A 15713-nucleotide genomic window follows, 5' to 3' on the forward strand; every position below is an offset into this window, starting at 1 on the left:
ATGGGGATGCCAGAGCAGTAAGGATGACATGTATGTCAAACATTGATCTGTTTATTGTTCAACATTGAGACTGTGGTAGTCCTTAGAGGCTGATGTTTTGGACCTTGTTATCCCAGATACCGTAAACTCAGTGCACACAACAGTCCTGGCTCCAGAGAGCAAGGAAGACTAGGCAATGGGACCCATACACAGCATGAAGAGAGGCTGCCTCTGCTTTTTCAGCTTGTCCATAGACCAGCGAGACCCTCCCTACCTGGGACTGACGGGTGGCATTCACTGAAGCACACTGGGAGGAGTGGAAGTATTGGCCCTTTGAAGGAGTACGTAGGACTACATGTGGCAACACAGTAAACAACAGCCAGACACAGAATAAATGAGTCACTTTCCTAGCATATTTGAATGCTGTTTAAATATAAACATTGCAAATGAATATCTCTAACTGAGAAAAAATAAAATTGGATGCAAAAATACACCAATGGTATACTGCATATGCAGATAAATACATTACATGCTTTGCACAGTCATTATGCATCTTCCTTCCGGACCAACTTTCTACAGCCTGATACAGAAGTTGAAATAAAGAAAAACAGAAGGGAAAGGTCTTCAACTAAACACATTGTTGTTTTGGCAAGTGATTCACTTCCCAAAAAACTGGGCTGTAAAACAAAGCATAGTTTCACAACAGACCCATTTGTGTTTTCACATCATATCTACCTCACAGCAAGAGGGGAAAGAGCGAGCAAGGAAGGGGTGATGCATACGGGGGGGGCTCAATATGTTTTAATGGCATTTGAGACCAGTTCCACCACCCACTGAAAGCCAGTGATGTTAACGGGGTCTGGGAAAGTCATTGCTTCAACAGGGGAGGCTTAAGCAACACGCAAAGTGCTTTACTAGATGCCGGGGCTGAGCCCACACGATGCGTTCCAGCAGGCAGCTGGTTCCCAGCCCGGTTAGCAGGGTGCTGCTCCAGCGCAGAGGCACAGGACAGGGCTGCTGCACAGGGGCTGCCGGGCGCTCCCACCTCGCGGAGGTGAAGGAAGCCCAAGCTGCCCCAGCTGGACTGCTGCTGTGGGGCCAGCCGTGGCTCTCTGGGGCTGATTCGGAAGCCCTGATGCCCCTGGACAACTGCATGGAGCAGGGCCTGCAGCTGGGGTCTCTCCAAGCCCCGGATCCGGGGTGCTGCAGCACAGCAGGACAGCAGGAGTCCTGCCATGGCTGAGCAACAGCTCCTCCTGACCTGAAACCTTGGGCCTCACCCCTCAGCCTCATGCAGCCACCCCTGCCCAGCTCACAGGAAGGCAGATGGGGTGCAAGCATGCTCCCATGGGACTTTTCTAACATCTCCAAATTTTGGCTTCCATTTTTGTTTCCCTCCATTGCCTTAGAAGACAAAAAGCTACACAGGAGGTGCCTGCTTAGTCTGGGCTAGCTGGGGAGTCAGCGACGTGGCCTTCGTGGCACCCTGTGAGGTAGATGGAGGTCAGAGAACCGAGGCAGTGTCCAGGCAGAGAACATGGTGGCACCAAGGAGACCTTGGAGGGAGTCTGTGACTGCTGCGAGAAGCAGCCCCGCTCCTTGCAAGCACTGCTCCTCCCATGGATGTCCCCTTTTCCCAGCTGTGAACAAGGGACAGTGATTCCCATAGAGATGCTGAGCACCAGATTAGGACAAAGTACTTTCCGTAGGAAAAGGTGGCAGTGTGCACTGTGCATTGCTCCAGGGGATGGTCTCCATCCCTGGCTTAGCTCACAGACAGGCACAAGGCAAGTCCTTCGCCTAGGACACGTTTATGTTGGAGAAGAGCGGGGCCCCGAGTGGCGTGGATGCTGTGCTGTCTGCCAAGTAGCCCAGGATGCTTTTGAGTTCGCTGCGTGACAAATTGGCTTTGATGTACAGGAACGCTTCCAGGTGCCTTTTGCTGTGGAATACAAATGGGCAGGTGTTATCTCCTCCTGCAGATCTCAGTTAAGGGTCCCTTCTGCCAGGATGCAGCCCCCACCCTGTGGCAGCACCAAGATCCCTGGAGGATGCCAGCTCGGCATCTGGTGATCCTACATGGGACCCAGCACTCTCTCAAGAGCTTGGTAGGGAATCTCCAAGGAAAAGGAGAAAATTGGACCAGAATGTGGAATATATAAATAGGCCTTTTAAAATAGTTTATTTTGTTGTCCAATGGCACTGGGATTGCCACTGTCTCCACCCATTTTTGTAAACTCAGGCTATATGAACCTCACCCATACTCATATTTGACTGTTTCCTGGCTCAATTAAAATTCCATACGAGTACTTGCAAATCTGTTTCAGTAGCTCTTACCGGATATCTGGGTATGTCGTGGCGAGTGTTGCAACTTCAATTTTAATAGCACCTAAATCCTGAAGTCGGATTACTTCAGCCAGTTTGGGGAGTGCTGAATTCAGCCATGTGGCTTGAGACCCCTGCCAGAAGAGAAAGCAGTCAGCAGGACATCGTGGAGGTGCCAACCTCCGCCAGCCCAGGAGCTGTGGTTCACCAGGGGTGCCCCTGAGCCAGCTCCTAGGGCTGTTTCCTGGTGATGGGGAAGGGCACAGCAGTGATTTTAGGTGCCTCATTCTTTTCAGTGATGTTCTAGCCTGGGCTAGCCTCGGAGAAACTGGATTAGCTTTGTGGTGGTTTTTAATCCTTTTACACAAGTTGTGTAGGGTTTGCCATAAGACTGAGGTTTCCTCATCCACCTCGACAGACTCTCTCTGCTCTTCCTTCCTATCACATTTTCCTTTCCTTGAGTTTCTACGCTGCCCGGTGTTTCTACTGCCCATACAAGGAATGATGAGCAAAGTAACACACGGCCACGTGCTAGGCTCTCCCAGCTCTGCATGCAACCCTGCCTTTAGCACCTCCAGGCATTGCCAAAATCCTCTCCCTGCCCACTCAGGTAAAAGCCCCAACTGGACCTGTTTTCTGGGCATTGGATAGCCCAAGGCTGGCTGCCTGACCTCCTGCACAGGCTGAGTGATGCTCAGGCTTGTTCCTTCTCCAGTCAGACATACATGGGGTGGTGGAGGATAGGGCTTGGCTTAGCTTCTTTGCAGGGAAATTTAGAGGTGTGGAAAGAGGGAGGTGATCTCAGAGGACAGAGAGGGGTGTTTCAGCCATGCAGAAAAAGCAAAGGTCTCTGGTAGAGGAAACCCTGATGTACCAGAGACCCAGCTCCTGCCTGAAAACATCAGAGTGAGGGAAATCAAGGGTGAAGGGGAAGAGTCAAAACCCAGACTCCACCCAAGCTGTACTGAAAGCAGAGCAGTGCAGTGTTGAGCTAAATCTTTTGACCCTATTAATGTAAATCTTCAAAAGGAAACCACTGCCTAAGGGACAAAGGAGGATGAAACAATCGCTCTCCATCAGGGGGAGGGCAGGCTGGTGGCTGGGGATCCTTCCTGCCCACAGGCACTTGGCAACCTCTTTCTGCCTAAGGTCATTAAAAACTTTATTTTCCTGTTTTTCAGTGTGCCTGTGCCCCATGCTGTTTGCAGACATGGCAAGCACTCACGTACATTGCTGGTGCAGAAGGTTTCCAGGTCGGCAGCGTTCTTGGAGATCTTCTTGGCCAGGTTTTGCTGTTGCGTTGGAGTTTTCAGGCTGACTTTCCTCTTCAGCAGCCTCACGATGTACTCTTTAACCAAACGGGCATGGATCTTCTCAACGATAGCCTGTTGGGAAGGAATGGAGGGGTCATTTGTCTGTCTTTTGCTTGGGGACAAAACAAACCGTGTATGTCAATGGAGGACAAAGACGTTTTGGGTGTTGCAAAACACGCCCCACCAAAAGTCTGCTGCTGATGACATGTGAGGAACGGTGCTGGGTGCCAACCTCCCCATGACTGGTTATGTGACATCGTAGATGCTGAGAATTTCTTTGTACTCAGACTAATGAAGTGTGGGAATTTCCAAATGTAGTTTCCTTTTGGGAAGAGTTGAAGACATAGAAAAAACTTAACGTGTTAGAGAAGTAGCAGTATTCCAGAGAAACAGGAATTCACACTGCTCCTCCTGCTCCTCCCTCTAATACACAAAACATCATAATTTTGTTTCAGCTACTAAAAAGACAAAGGCAGGAAATAAACGATTTTTTTATATGGTGGTGTTTCATACATACTCCAGCACCACTGAAAATGTGGTTGTGGCTCAGTTATCTGGGACTTGTCCCAGCTGCATCCATCTCCTTCGGTCCTCAGGGCAACCGAAGGAGCCATGAGACAGAAACATGTGATTGCATCCATGTTTCAAGGTTGATAAACCAAACCCATCCATAAATAAAGCCATAATTTGGTTGAACCCTAGAGCACTTTCTCTACAGCAAGGGTGGTTTTCTCTGCAAACACTGCAGCAGAGCTACTGGAGTCTGATTCTGCTGGAGAAGAGTAAGATTTATATGGCTAATCTGGGTAAAACACATGCTGATGATAATCCTGCCTGAGAGGGCTGTCCAGTGCCAGGCCAGCTCACCAGCTTAATGCAGGCCAAGGCAACTTCAGTCGCAGAGGATCAGAGCTGAAAACACAGTCTCAGCATCCTGATATCCCTCTGATATTTCTCTTTGACTTACCTGGTAGAAAGGGTCCTTTAGGGTCCGGAAGTCTGAAATATGTTTGCCGGTGGTTTTAATGATCTCGTTCATAATTTCATTGCTGGAGTCCCACTTATTTTCTGTAAACTTCTTATAAATTGGCTGAAAAAAGGAAAATCTGCTTAGTCCCCTCAAAACTATATGTACAAGTATATTTAGCATTTCTATATGTACAGTACCCTACGTAGTGACAGTGCAGCATGTAGTCCTGCGCAGGGAGGTGTGACGACTTACAGAGGCAGGGGAAGAGGGGGCTGTCTTGCGTTTGTGCCCCCTTCTTCGTTCCTCATGATGAAGAAGACTGAGAGTTTGAAAGGTTCATGCTGGAGATGCTTTTTTTATTTACATATTTTTAATGTTTTGTCCAAACCATCTCGTCTGATTAGAGAATTATGGAGCCATCAGGGGAAAAAAATGAATCATTATGAGATGTTTTCAATCACAATTTTTCTTGGCCACAGTAAATAAATATGAAAATGGAAAAAGCACCCCTGCTCTGTCAGATGTGTTCCAAAAGGCCCAACAGAGAAAGCAGGAGAGATTGTGGCTGAACATTCCTGACTCCTATGCCTTCCTCTCCTTCACGCTTGCCTAATTTAAAAAGCTTGTGTTATATATTAAAAAAAAAAAAAAAAAAGAAAAGAGAGAGAGAAAATCAAAAGTGCCTTTCAGGCTGCCTCTATGAAGAAGCCAAAACCTGCGCAATTGCAGTTCCTGTCATTTGTGATTGCTTCCTACAGTTTGGAGTGTAAACACTTGCAGGTTGAGACTCGACCTCCTGCAGCAGCTATCTCAGATGTGATCAGTACGTGTTATGTTTGTCAGCACAGTCATGCTTCTGTAGCTGTGCCTGTTTTGCCTGCAGGCTTGAGGACCTTGATCACCTCAAGGAGAGGTGGTTCAGGGTTTGATGACTGATGCTGAGAGGTGAAGTGCCCCACCGCCCTTCTGAACTTTGTGGCGTTTGAACCAGAGATTTGGGCAACCCATGGCAGGAGAACATGCTGGGCACCAGCACAGGCTTAGCCATGGGGCAGGGGATGGTACCTTCAGCTGTGCAAACAGCTGTTGAAGCAGCACGTCAAAGCCACCGTTTTCAATGTCACCGAGTGTGCTGAGGATACTGGCTTTATTGCCATCCTTTTCTGACATGTTTTTCTCTGTGTAGTCTCTGCAAGGAAATATCAGCAAGGTCAGAATAATCTGTTCTCAAAAGGGATGCACAGAGATATATTTAGAGGTCTCCAAACCTTCCTCTGCAGGCAAATGGACCTTCCTCTACTGACACTGGAGTACCTCCCTTCTATCACACTATTGTCTGTTGCCTGCAGAGGAAGGAGCAAAACCTTCTCTTTTGGACTCTTACCTAAAATTCCAGCAGTTGTTAATATTTGCAATCAGTATAGGCTTGTAGTATCTGTGCTTCTTGCTTCTCTCCTTAAAATCTTCAAAAGCATCCTTGTAGCTGGAGGAGAGATGGACAGAGGAGAGGCAGGTGAGTGCATGCCCCGGTTGGCACTGGCAGCCCCACTGCCCACGCCGCCTTACTGCACCTTCTCAGGAAGGTAGGCAGCTCCTTCCACAGCCGACGCGACAGCTCCTCGCCCACAGCTGTGCTGATCTCCTTGGCTCGCTTCTGGCCACTGTAGATACTCTGACAAACAAACAAGATCAATTTGCAGTGCCATCTGCTCCAGAAAGGCCAGGTTTGCTGGTTGAAAAGGCTACGGATCCCTAACTGCGGTAGCTGCACCCAGATCTTCTGCATCCCCCTGGGACTGTGCAGAGCAGCTATACTTACTTGGTGTGCTCAAGCCAATTCTGAGCTCCATTTTCAAGTGGGAAGAGAGGTTAAGAAGAAAGAAGCATGAAAGAAAGTCTATAAAATAGCTGAGAAAGTGGAGAAAGTGAGACGGGTTCTTTTGCCTTTTTTGTTGAATATCATATGATTGCATTTAAAAAAACAATTTAAGCACAATCACCTCAATATATGAAGGTTTATTTTTTAAAAATAAATCTACTAATCCTCTGTAGCCAGAGGAGGGAGAGCGTTGAGCATGGGGAAAGGACGTGAGCACTCAGAGCAGCTCTGCCCATGACAGTGTCACCAGGAGCAAGCAGGGCAGCAGCACCAGGCTGCTTCCTCGTGCCTCCTCGCTCGGCTAAATCTGCCTCTTCTTTCTGCTGCCACAACACCCACTGCCTAATGGCTTGACTTCGTCTGGGGGTGCAGAAGAGACTGCAGAGGGAGAAATGAAAGCAGTTTGCCTGCTCGTTTTGCTTACAGAGGAGTTTTTCTCCATCCTGTGCGAAACCAGGACCATGCCAGACCATGGGGTTGGGCTCCCCTGTACCACTCTCCTCTACTACACCCTTCCCAAGCAACTTGGCCTTTTGCTTTCCTACATTGACTATAGTTAGTCTCAAATCCTAAAAACAGGCAGGATGCAATTGTTTATTTCTTATATATTATCTGTATTACCTGGATAACAAATATTGCTAGTAGTTCACTCTGAAAATGTCCATTTAGTTTCTCTGGTTCTTTGTCTTCTTTCCACCTTTGGATTTCTTTCTCTAAACATTTGCTCAGCGAATTTTTGATAGTAACCTTTAGGGAATGGAGAAAAACAGCCTTTACCACAAAATGGATTTAGCAGCTCCTGTCTTATGTAGGTTTTACTTGCTCACCCACCATTTGTATGGCTGAACAGACTTTTTCCTCATCCCTGTCTGAGAAATAAAAGCTCTTTGTTAGGAGATGCCTTACCCACCACTTTATGGTAGTTGAATACTTCAGGGTAGGAATGAATCACAGCATTGCAGGGGTTAGAAGGGACCTCAGGAGATCATCTAGTCCAACCCCCCTGCTAAAGCAGGTTCCAGATCAAGATCCAGGAAGATCAAGATCTACCCTGCCCGCCACCCCACCACATCCGAGGTGATCTGGAGGGCAGGGGAGGGGAGCGGTGGGTGGGAGGGTGGCAGGCAGCTACGCATGCCAGAGCCCAAATTCCCCCCACCACACATTGCCTGTGTGTCACGCTCAGGGCTACCCTCTGGGCCTGGTTTTGCAATCCTTTTTCATGAGCACTTCTGACATCTTATGATTGCTAGAGAGTGAAACAAAATGTCCTCAGGTTTGCTCTGCTCCAACCCCTCTTGTGTGCACACTCTGCAGCAAGGCTTTTGTAACGGTCTGTGCAGTGGCTGGCCTGTATGTCTGATCACCAAGTGCCTCGTTTGTGTGGTTTGCAGCCCTCACACCCACCTCTCCCATCTGCAAACCATCACAGGCTACAGCTAAACCTGGAACTCATCTTCTCATTTTCTGGGAATTCCAGCCTAAAATGCCAGAAGCAGTAAGCTATGGGAGTACTGTAAAATTTGCTTCTTGTTTCCATTAAGGCAAGAGTGATCCAGAAAACAGAGCAACTCTTATTTTCTGTGATGCCATCTGATTCTCTGTCAAAGAGATAGATTTTTCAAGACCGGACCTGCAAGCTCTGTGCTCACCCAGAGTCTGGCACTGAATTCTGAATACCATCATCTGCGAGGAGGGAGCATAAATCCCTCTGGGGATTTCACAGACCTCTGGAAAGTCACCCATAAGGAAATGTTGTTGGATTTTTTCCCACCTTCCTACCAGAAGGTTTGCAAGAACAGAGCAGTTATTTTCTGATGGCTCCCAGGGTAGAAGGCTGAGCTAACCAGAAGTTTGCTCTGCAAGTCCCATCTAGCAGAAAGCCAACCTGTCCCCCAAAACCAAACAAAAGCATTCTTGCTTTTCCTTCTCTCTGGAAGGGTGTGTGACTCACAGGTGAGAAGTGTGCATGTAGGACAAGTCAGAGCTCCTCTGAGGAGTCACATGGAAGCAGTGAAGGGAAGAGGAAGGACCGAACAGATTCTTACCTCTTCACTGTCAAGGTATTTCTTTTCAAGCTCTTTGCTCAGACTTGATGGCAAAAGGCTTCCAAGCTTAACTTTTTCCAACTCCTCTGCTAAAACACGATCTTTTCTCATATCTCTGGAATGAAAAAGCCAAACAATCCCATTTTCCAAAGGCAGTGTAATTCAAGACAGCTGTTGATGCAAATCACTAACAGTTTTTGAGGATATCAGTGAAAGAACAGATGGAAATGTACATTGTCCTTCGTCCAGGCAGGACTTGGAGGAGCTGAATCTGTGCCGGGGGTGGGACCTGTGAGGGCAGGACACTGAGCAACCCCAAGGAATGGAGTCATGTTCTGCCAGCCTCCTGAGCACTGGCCACTGCGCTGGATATGGGGACCCAGAATAGCAGGAGGGACTAGTCCCAGGACACAGCCTCTCTCCATCAATATAGAGGGGTGATCAGGTGAAAAGCCAGAGTTTTGTGGCTAGGTGGGAACAGAGCTGGCAGTTTCATACCCCGCTGTCATGTCCCCACTGCAGGGTGGTGGAGCTGGGTGCTCCTGAGCAGCTTTAAGGGAAGGGACATGTCAGCCATGGGGAGCTCAGGCCTACACTTGGAGCTACAGGGAATAGCCCTGAGCATCACCCAATTCCCATGACCCAGCTCCATGGGGGTATGCCTCTGTGCACAGAATCATAAAATCATAGAATGGTTTGGGTTGGAAGGGACCTTAAAGATCATCCAGTTCCAACCCCCCTGCCATCAGCAGGGACACCCCCCACTAGACCAGGTTGCTCAAAGCCTCATCCAACACTTCCAGGGAGAGGGCAATAGAATCATGTGCATCCTGCACATGGGCTGTTTCTAATATGATGCTGAAAGCTGGGGCCAGGCTGTTGTGCAACCCTCCTCCTCCTCGCTGCTCCTTTCACTGCTGGCCATGGAGAGGGGTGGTCCCTGAGCAGACACCTGGACCTGGCCTCTGGGAACACCCCACAAAGCATCCACTGGCCTGGCCAACACTGTTCCCAGGGCCAGGCTGTGCTGCTCTGGCTGAGCCCTGCTCTTCACAGCTACTGATTCCCAAACACACACTGGTTCAGGCCTGAATATCCTGACCTATAGCACAGCACTGGCTCTGGAAAACTTCCAGGATCAACACTGACTCATTATACTCCGTCAGTGAAACAAGCAAATGAAATAATGGAGGTGAAGGTTGAATGGCTTTACAATAGTTGAGGAAACCCTGCTAGTGTATTTACTGGTTTTCATGTAAAAAATTAAAGTTCTTGAGTCTCCATCCAGTACTATAAGCCACAACAAAGAATATTTTCAGTTCTAGAACATACAGGGCTTCTGAGGCTGAAGGACAACCCTTGGCTGATGATGTCCTCTCACAAGGGCTCACCTTTGGTCTCCTAATCCAGAGGAGGGCACAGACTGTGGGTGATGTCTAAGCAACATCCTCTGTGTCCAGGATTAATTGTATCTCAGATTGTTCTATTTATTGGCTGCCCTCTGATCCAGAGGGCTGAAATTTTGAATTTTTCCAAGAATGAGTTCAGGTCTGCAACTGGAATAGAGGTCAGGGCAATGAACCTGCCCAATTCACCCCACAAGTGAAGCCCTGGACATTTGTGTGCATGTCTGTTGCCCAGACACCTGAATGGTGAGGTGAGCCCTTAGTTTACAGACTAGCAGCCTTGAGCATGTCCCTTCTGACTGTTCTGGCTAGCTGGTGTACATCAGCATGACACCAGTGACACTAAAACCTAGCCAGGTACCAGACTGCATCGCAGTGACACTGATTCATACATCCAGGTTTGCAGCCAGTGTACCTGTGTTAATCACCAGGGATACACATGTGTAAGAGCCTCACTTACTTTGGATAAATGTTGTGCACCCATGAGAGGAGGAGGTAAATATCCTTGTCTTCCAAAGGAGACATGGCATTTTCCTTCGCCTGGGAGGCAAAATAACTGTGGTAGAGTTCTGCATATGTGCCGAACACGTTAAACTCAGGAGGATAAAGCTGTTTAATGTACTTTACAACTACCATCAAATCTTCTTTCATCGTCTTCCCCATGTGCAGGAGGTTCTGGCCAACTGTAGAGAGGTTCTCAGTTCTAGGAGTTAGACTCGTGTTTTTCATTCGAGTCTCTACTGACTCCTTTACTGTAGCCATCCAAAGCTCTTTCCATTTTCTAGGTCTAAATTGCGTGGTTTGGTCAGGTGGATTCTCCGACATGTAGTTCTGATCTTCTTTCTCCTGCTCTTTCAGTGCCTCTACTGCCTGCTGCAGCAGTTCTGGGTTTGTTTTCGCTAGCAGTAAGGAGTCTTTGAAGATGCTGAAGACTTTGTGCTTCAGAACTTCGTAGATGGACTCAATGTCTTGCTGGCTGGTGTTCAGTCCCTCCTCACTTTTGCTAGACAGGCTCTTCTCCAGGACAATCAGATGCTGAGTGGCGTCGCAAAGCTTTTGCTCTTCAAGGAGATCCAGAACTTGTTTGACTGGTGAAAAAGAATAGCCTTTCTTCACCCAATGGTGAAGATTTAAATTTCTATTTTATATATTTTTTTAATAAAATGATGGCTCTGGAATACTTTAAAAAAAATTTTTGTATTTCTGTAATGCTAGATCTTAGGTTCTTTCACCATATAAAAAATCTTTTTGTTTATTTAAAGATCAGATTAGTTTTAGCCTGCCTCTAACTGGGGCAATGGAAATTTGAATACCCAGCACCAGTGTGTTTCAATCGGACAGATATTCATGTGCTACCCATCATTTTTCCAAAATTTTGATTTGTGGGGTTTTATTTATTTATTAATTTAGTCATTATCACCCTTCCCATTAATATGACCTCAAGTAAGAAGCATGGCTTTAGAAAAAAATGTAAATGGAAAGATGTAGCTAAATAAGATGTGCTAGAGGAAATACCACATGGGTTTTCCAGAAATAGGTTGTCACAATCTGATCTGTGAAATTTTTTTGGAGGACACTTTTAGAGGGCAAGATAAATACAATTGAATTATCCTATCTCAACTACAGACAGTTACTCCATACAGTGCAATCTGGGAAATTCTTAGTGAAACTGGAAAAGTTATATCTCAAAATAATTTTTTTCAGGTATGTAAGGTTTGTATGGAAAACCTTGGGTGGAGAAAGCTTACATTATTCATGAAACTCATCTTACTTCACATTCTCCTTAGGGATTGTGGCACAAAAGCTGGGAGTGCCCTATTGGCATTTGCTAATTACACAAAGTTCAGAGACATTATTGAAACTGAGGGCTTGGTGTATTATCCAGGAACAATGGAATAACTCGAAGAGACTGAAATTTAATAGCACAAAGTATAAGACACAAATTCAATAGAACAAAAGTTACTTAGCAACAAATAGGATTTTCTGCTGCAAGCTGGATGTGAATCAGCTTGAGATGGACGAGGAGCAGAGGCGCCTGGAGAATTAGTAAATCATTACTGTGAGGTGATGGTCAGAAAAGTCAGATATGTATCCAGTGAGGAATGTCCAGCTGAGATAGGAAAATGGTAACATATTGTACCAGGCACTCCTGGTATCACATCTGGAATACTTTCTGCAATTTTGGCTGCTTTATTTCAAAAAATACATTGGGAATGGGGCAATGCAGCACTAAGAACAAAGGCATGAAAAAGCCTGTTCTCAGGAGACTCGGTTCATTTAGTGGAGCAAATTCAAGGCCAAGAATGAAAACCACCACTTGGGGAAAACATTTGACACATGGAGAAAGAGAAGCCAATTAGTCAGGTAAAGGCTTGCCTGGAAATAAGATAATTTGTACTAAAACAGTGAGACTTCAGAAGGGTCCCCCAATAAAGGAAGTAGGACTAAAAAAGGAACTTATTTGAAGGTACAACTTGCTAAGTTTATGACCCAGGTAATGAGATACATCACCTGAGGTGGCAGGTGAGCCTTGGAAGTGCCAAGGGGCACTTCCAGTTCTGCGATTCTCTCAGTAGGTATTTTTCTGCCTCTCTAAGCACCCTGCAAGGACAGGGCCCGCAACTGGAGGAGAGATATCAGCCTTGTGAAAGACCTACACATGCTGCTCACTGCTGTCCCTGGGGGAAGAGGAGATTTCACAGGCTGGTGTCTTCATGGAGGAACAGAGCACAGAGGTATGCCTTGGTTTCTTGCCCACTCACAGATCTCTGTGCCCCCATGAGAGGTAGAAATAAGTTCTGTTTTGGACAGAAAACTTGCAAACTGGCAGTAACTCAAGGATTGTGCCCTTGGTACCAAAAGACTAGGACTTGAGGTCATGTCCTCCACAGCCCATGTTTCCCCAGGCTCCTTGGGCAAGTCAGTGAAATCAGTCAGTACCCTTGTTTCTCAAGGGGACAATTCTTCACCTCATGCAGCCCCTCTAGAGATAACTATGGCCTACGAGGTAGTGCAAGGAGGACGGAGGAGCACTTACCACTGGGTGGCTTGATCTTTTTCATCTTCTTAAATGCACTCGTGAGGATTCCCTTTATTCCTTTCTTCCCCTTTTCAGGGCTGTCCCCAGCAGAGGTGCAGCTCCCATTGCTCGTGATGGAAGATGCACGTGAGGGTCTGCAGGCTGCCTCTGGCCTTTCACTCATCTTCTCCAGGTCCCTGGACCAGATCTCATCTCCAGAAGGTTCAGGACAGGCAGGGACTTGTTCAGCTATTGATGTCAAAGTGTTTTCAAGCTGTCTGTTTACACCAATGCAAGCCTCTGATCCATTGCGTATTCCAATAGGACCACTTTGGAAAAAAGGTAACATTTTCATCATTTTCCTTCTAGCCTGTAAATTTCAGAAAGAACGGGTTAGATTATAACAGTTTGCATAAAAACTACCATGGCAAAATGTGTCAAAGTGTATTCCCATTAACTGGAATGAGTTGTTTCTGGGGCAGCTGGGGTATAAGGAGCATTACACGTCTGGTATGAGCAAAGCTCTGTGTGAGAGCTCCTGAGCAGCATCATCTCAGGTAACTGAAAGAATGGAATCTGCTCTCTGGTCTAATAAATAACTTCGAGAGAATCGAGGAGTGATTTTAAGGGTGATTCAGATGGCCTGATTTGAGACCTCAAGCTTGTCTGGATACAAGAGAGCCAGGCTTTCCCACGGGATGCTGTGGGAGTATGGACGTGAGCATGGATGCTGCACATGAATGATGCAGGTGGGTGGGACAAGTGTCCTATACCTATTCAAAGCAACCACAATACTCCCATAATATATATGGCATTGGGATCAATTCCCACCTTCCTCTGGGTCTGTTTTTGCTGATCTCTGCTCATCTGACTGCAGATCTGTTTGTGGAAGCACCCCTGCAGCTTATAGCACACTGAGTTTGCAAGTACAGCATGAAAATGAGATGAGTCTACCAAGCCAGGCAGGCATCAGTCTTCACTGAGCAAAAGTCCTGCTGGTTTAAATGTGTCCCTGTTTAAGTCAGGAATGAAATTCTTATCTTTATTGAAGAAAGTTCCCCGAGAAGGTGGCTGAGAGTTCAGAGACATCAGGGATGTGAAAACAGGGTTGAAAGGATGGAAATGTGGGAAGCACAGCATTATCTCCTGATAAGATCATCACAAAGTTTATCACTTTAGGCCCAAAACCCCAGTCAGAAGCATGGCTTCAATGCTCTGTGTGCTGTCTGCATCCCTACAGTGGCAGGCACAAGCTCAGGGACATGTTCAGACTCTTCAAGCTCACTCACAGTTTACATAATCTCATTTTCAAAATGGTCCCAGGGTGCCTACAGCATGCCGAGACATGGCAACTTCACTGCAGCTTACTGCGACTTTATGTCACTTGTTGGGTGTTTACAGATACCTGGCAGCAAATATTGTTCCCCCTGTCTATGTTGAGATGTGGGGCTGTAGCACGGGCCGTGGCTTGTGCAGAAAGAAATGCTGGTGAAATGGGGTGGTGGAGGGGGGAAGGTTCTGATAGCAAGGACTAACCAGACTGGGCTTTTCCCAGAGCTGCTAAACTGGTGCCAGTGATCAGGGCCACTGTGTGTCCAGAGCAGTCCTCGTCTGGCAGAAGGGGAAATAGGAACAAGGCACGAGATCTGGGTGGTTTAATCTTGCTTAAACAGACATTATCCTGCCAGAGTCCTGCTCTACCACCAACACTCCTGCGCTACAAATAATTAACAATATAAATCTGTTACTGTAACAACATCATTTTAGAATTTATATTTAGAATTATTTATGCACATGTATAATTCAATATATTGATATAGATTTATTTGCATAATTATATTCATTTGTATAATGATTATAATGATATAGTTATTGTAAATAAATAAAGTGACTCATAGTTTCCAATTGTTTTTCTAACAACACTTTTTTTAAGTGACTTTCTGGGAGACAAGTGCACTTCTGTACCAAGAGCTCTCAGGCAAGTTTTGGCTTACTTGTACTGCGTAAGGACAGAGGAATTAGGCTTTAAATAAAGCAAGAATTTGGCTTCAGTTATACGGCCACAATGTGGTGATCTTCAAATATCCTTGTTGAGTTTATACTGTTGATGTGTATCATGCTGATACAAACCATGATACTTATTTCTGGGCAAACTGGTTGGAAGACTGTGGCTTTTTGTTTTAATTGTGATTCCTTCTGCTGGTTCCAGGAAGACTGGAGAGCTTTGAAGCATCAAATTAGTGGTAGCAGCCGGGTGACACAGAGAGTAGTCAGAGCGTGGCATCACTGAAAGCTTTCCTTCTCTGTGCTTTGGCTGCCAGGTCATGTTCAGGATTAGTAATGCTACTGCTTTTAAAACACAATGAAGATGAAAACTCATTCAGGAAGGAGAGAAAGGGATGTGTGTGTGTGTGTGTGTGTGTGTGTGTGTGTGTGTGTGATCTGGCTGGCTCTCAGCTAAACTGGTGGTCTATGACCTGGGGCAAAGTGCAAAGCTAAACCTAAGGTGCTGCTACAGCTGAGGAGGACGGCAGTGGGTGCCAGAAGCATCGGGTCACTGCTCAGCAGAGCCCTTGTGCCTCAGGGCTGTGGGGCCAGTGGTGTGGGTAAGCAAAAGGGGCTCAATCAACCGAGCTGCCCAGTGACACTGAGAGGGAGCCCCCGCACATCCTGGGCTGCATCAAGAGAAGCGTGGCCAGCAGGTTGAGGGAGGTGATTCTCCCCCTCTACTCTGCTCTCGTGAGACCCCACCTGGAGTGCTGTGTCCAGTTCTG

General features: G+C 46.7%; 1 protein-coding gene across 1 annotated transcript; it reads right to left on the reverse strand.

Moving 5' to 3' along the window:
• Window positions 1–1779: 1779 nt before the first annotated feature.
• TNFAIP2 (TNF alpha induced protein 2) lies at window positions 1780–13297 on the reverse strand. Its single transcript, XM_010178504.1, has 11 exons — window positions 12958–13297; window positions 10381–11008; window positions 8515–8629; window positions 7088–7213; window positions 6159–6259; window positions 5972–6070; window positions 5653–5776; window positions 4585–4707; window positions 3534–3689; window positions 2317–2438; window positions 1780–1921 (listed from the first exon to the last, which is right to left on the reverse strand). Exons 1-11 carry the CDS (start codon window positions 13295–13297, stop codon window positions 1780–1782), a joined length of 2076 nt encoding a protein of 691 aa, XP_010176806.1.
• Window positions 13298–15713: the final 2416 nt, after the last annotated feature.

The sequence above is a fragment of the Antrostomus carolinensis genome, unplaced genomic scaffold (assembly GCF_000700745.2).
Source record: "Antrostomus carolinensis isolate BGI_N321 unplaced genomic scaffold, ASM70074v2 scaffold48731, whole genome shotgun sequence".
NCBI lineage: Eukaryota > Metazoa > Chordata > Aves > Caprimulgiformes > Caprimulgidae > Antrostomus > Antrostomus carolinensis.

Excerpts from the sequence above, each read along its gene's own strand:
- TNFAIP2 (XM_010178504.1), bottom strand. The coding sequence starts at position 13,297 with ATGATGAAAATGTTACCTTTTTTCCAAAGTGGTCCTATTGGAATACGC. Across the intron at positions 7,214-8,514 it reads AATACCTTGACAGTGAAGAG|GTTACTATCAAAAATTCGCT; the intron begins GTAAGAATCTGT and ends CATTCCCTAAAG. Across the intron at positions 2,439-3,533 it reads AAACCTTCTGCACCAGCAAT|GGGTCTCAAGCCACATGGCT; the intron begins GTACGTGAGTGC and ends CTCTTCTGGCAG.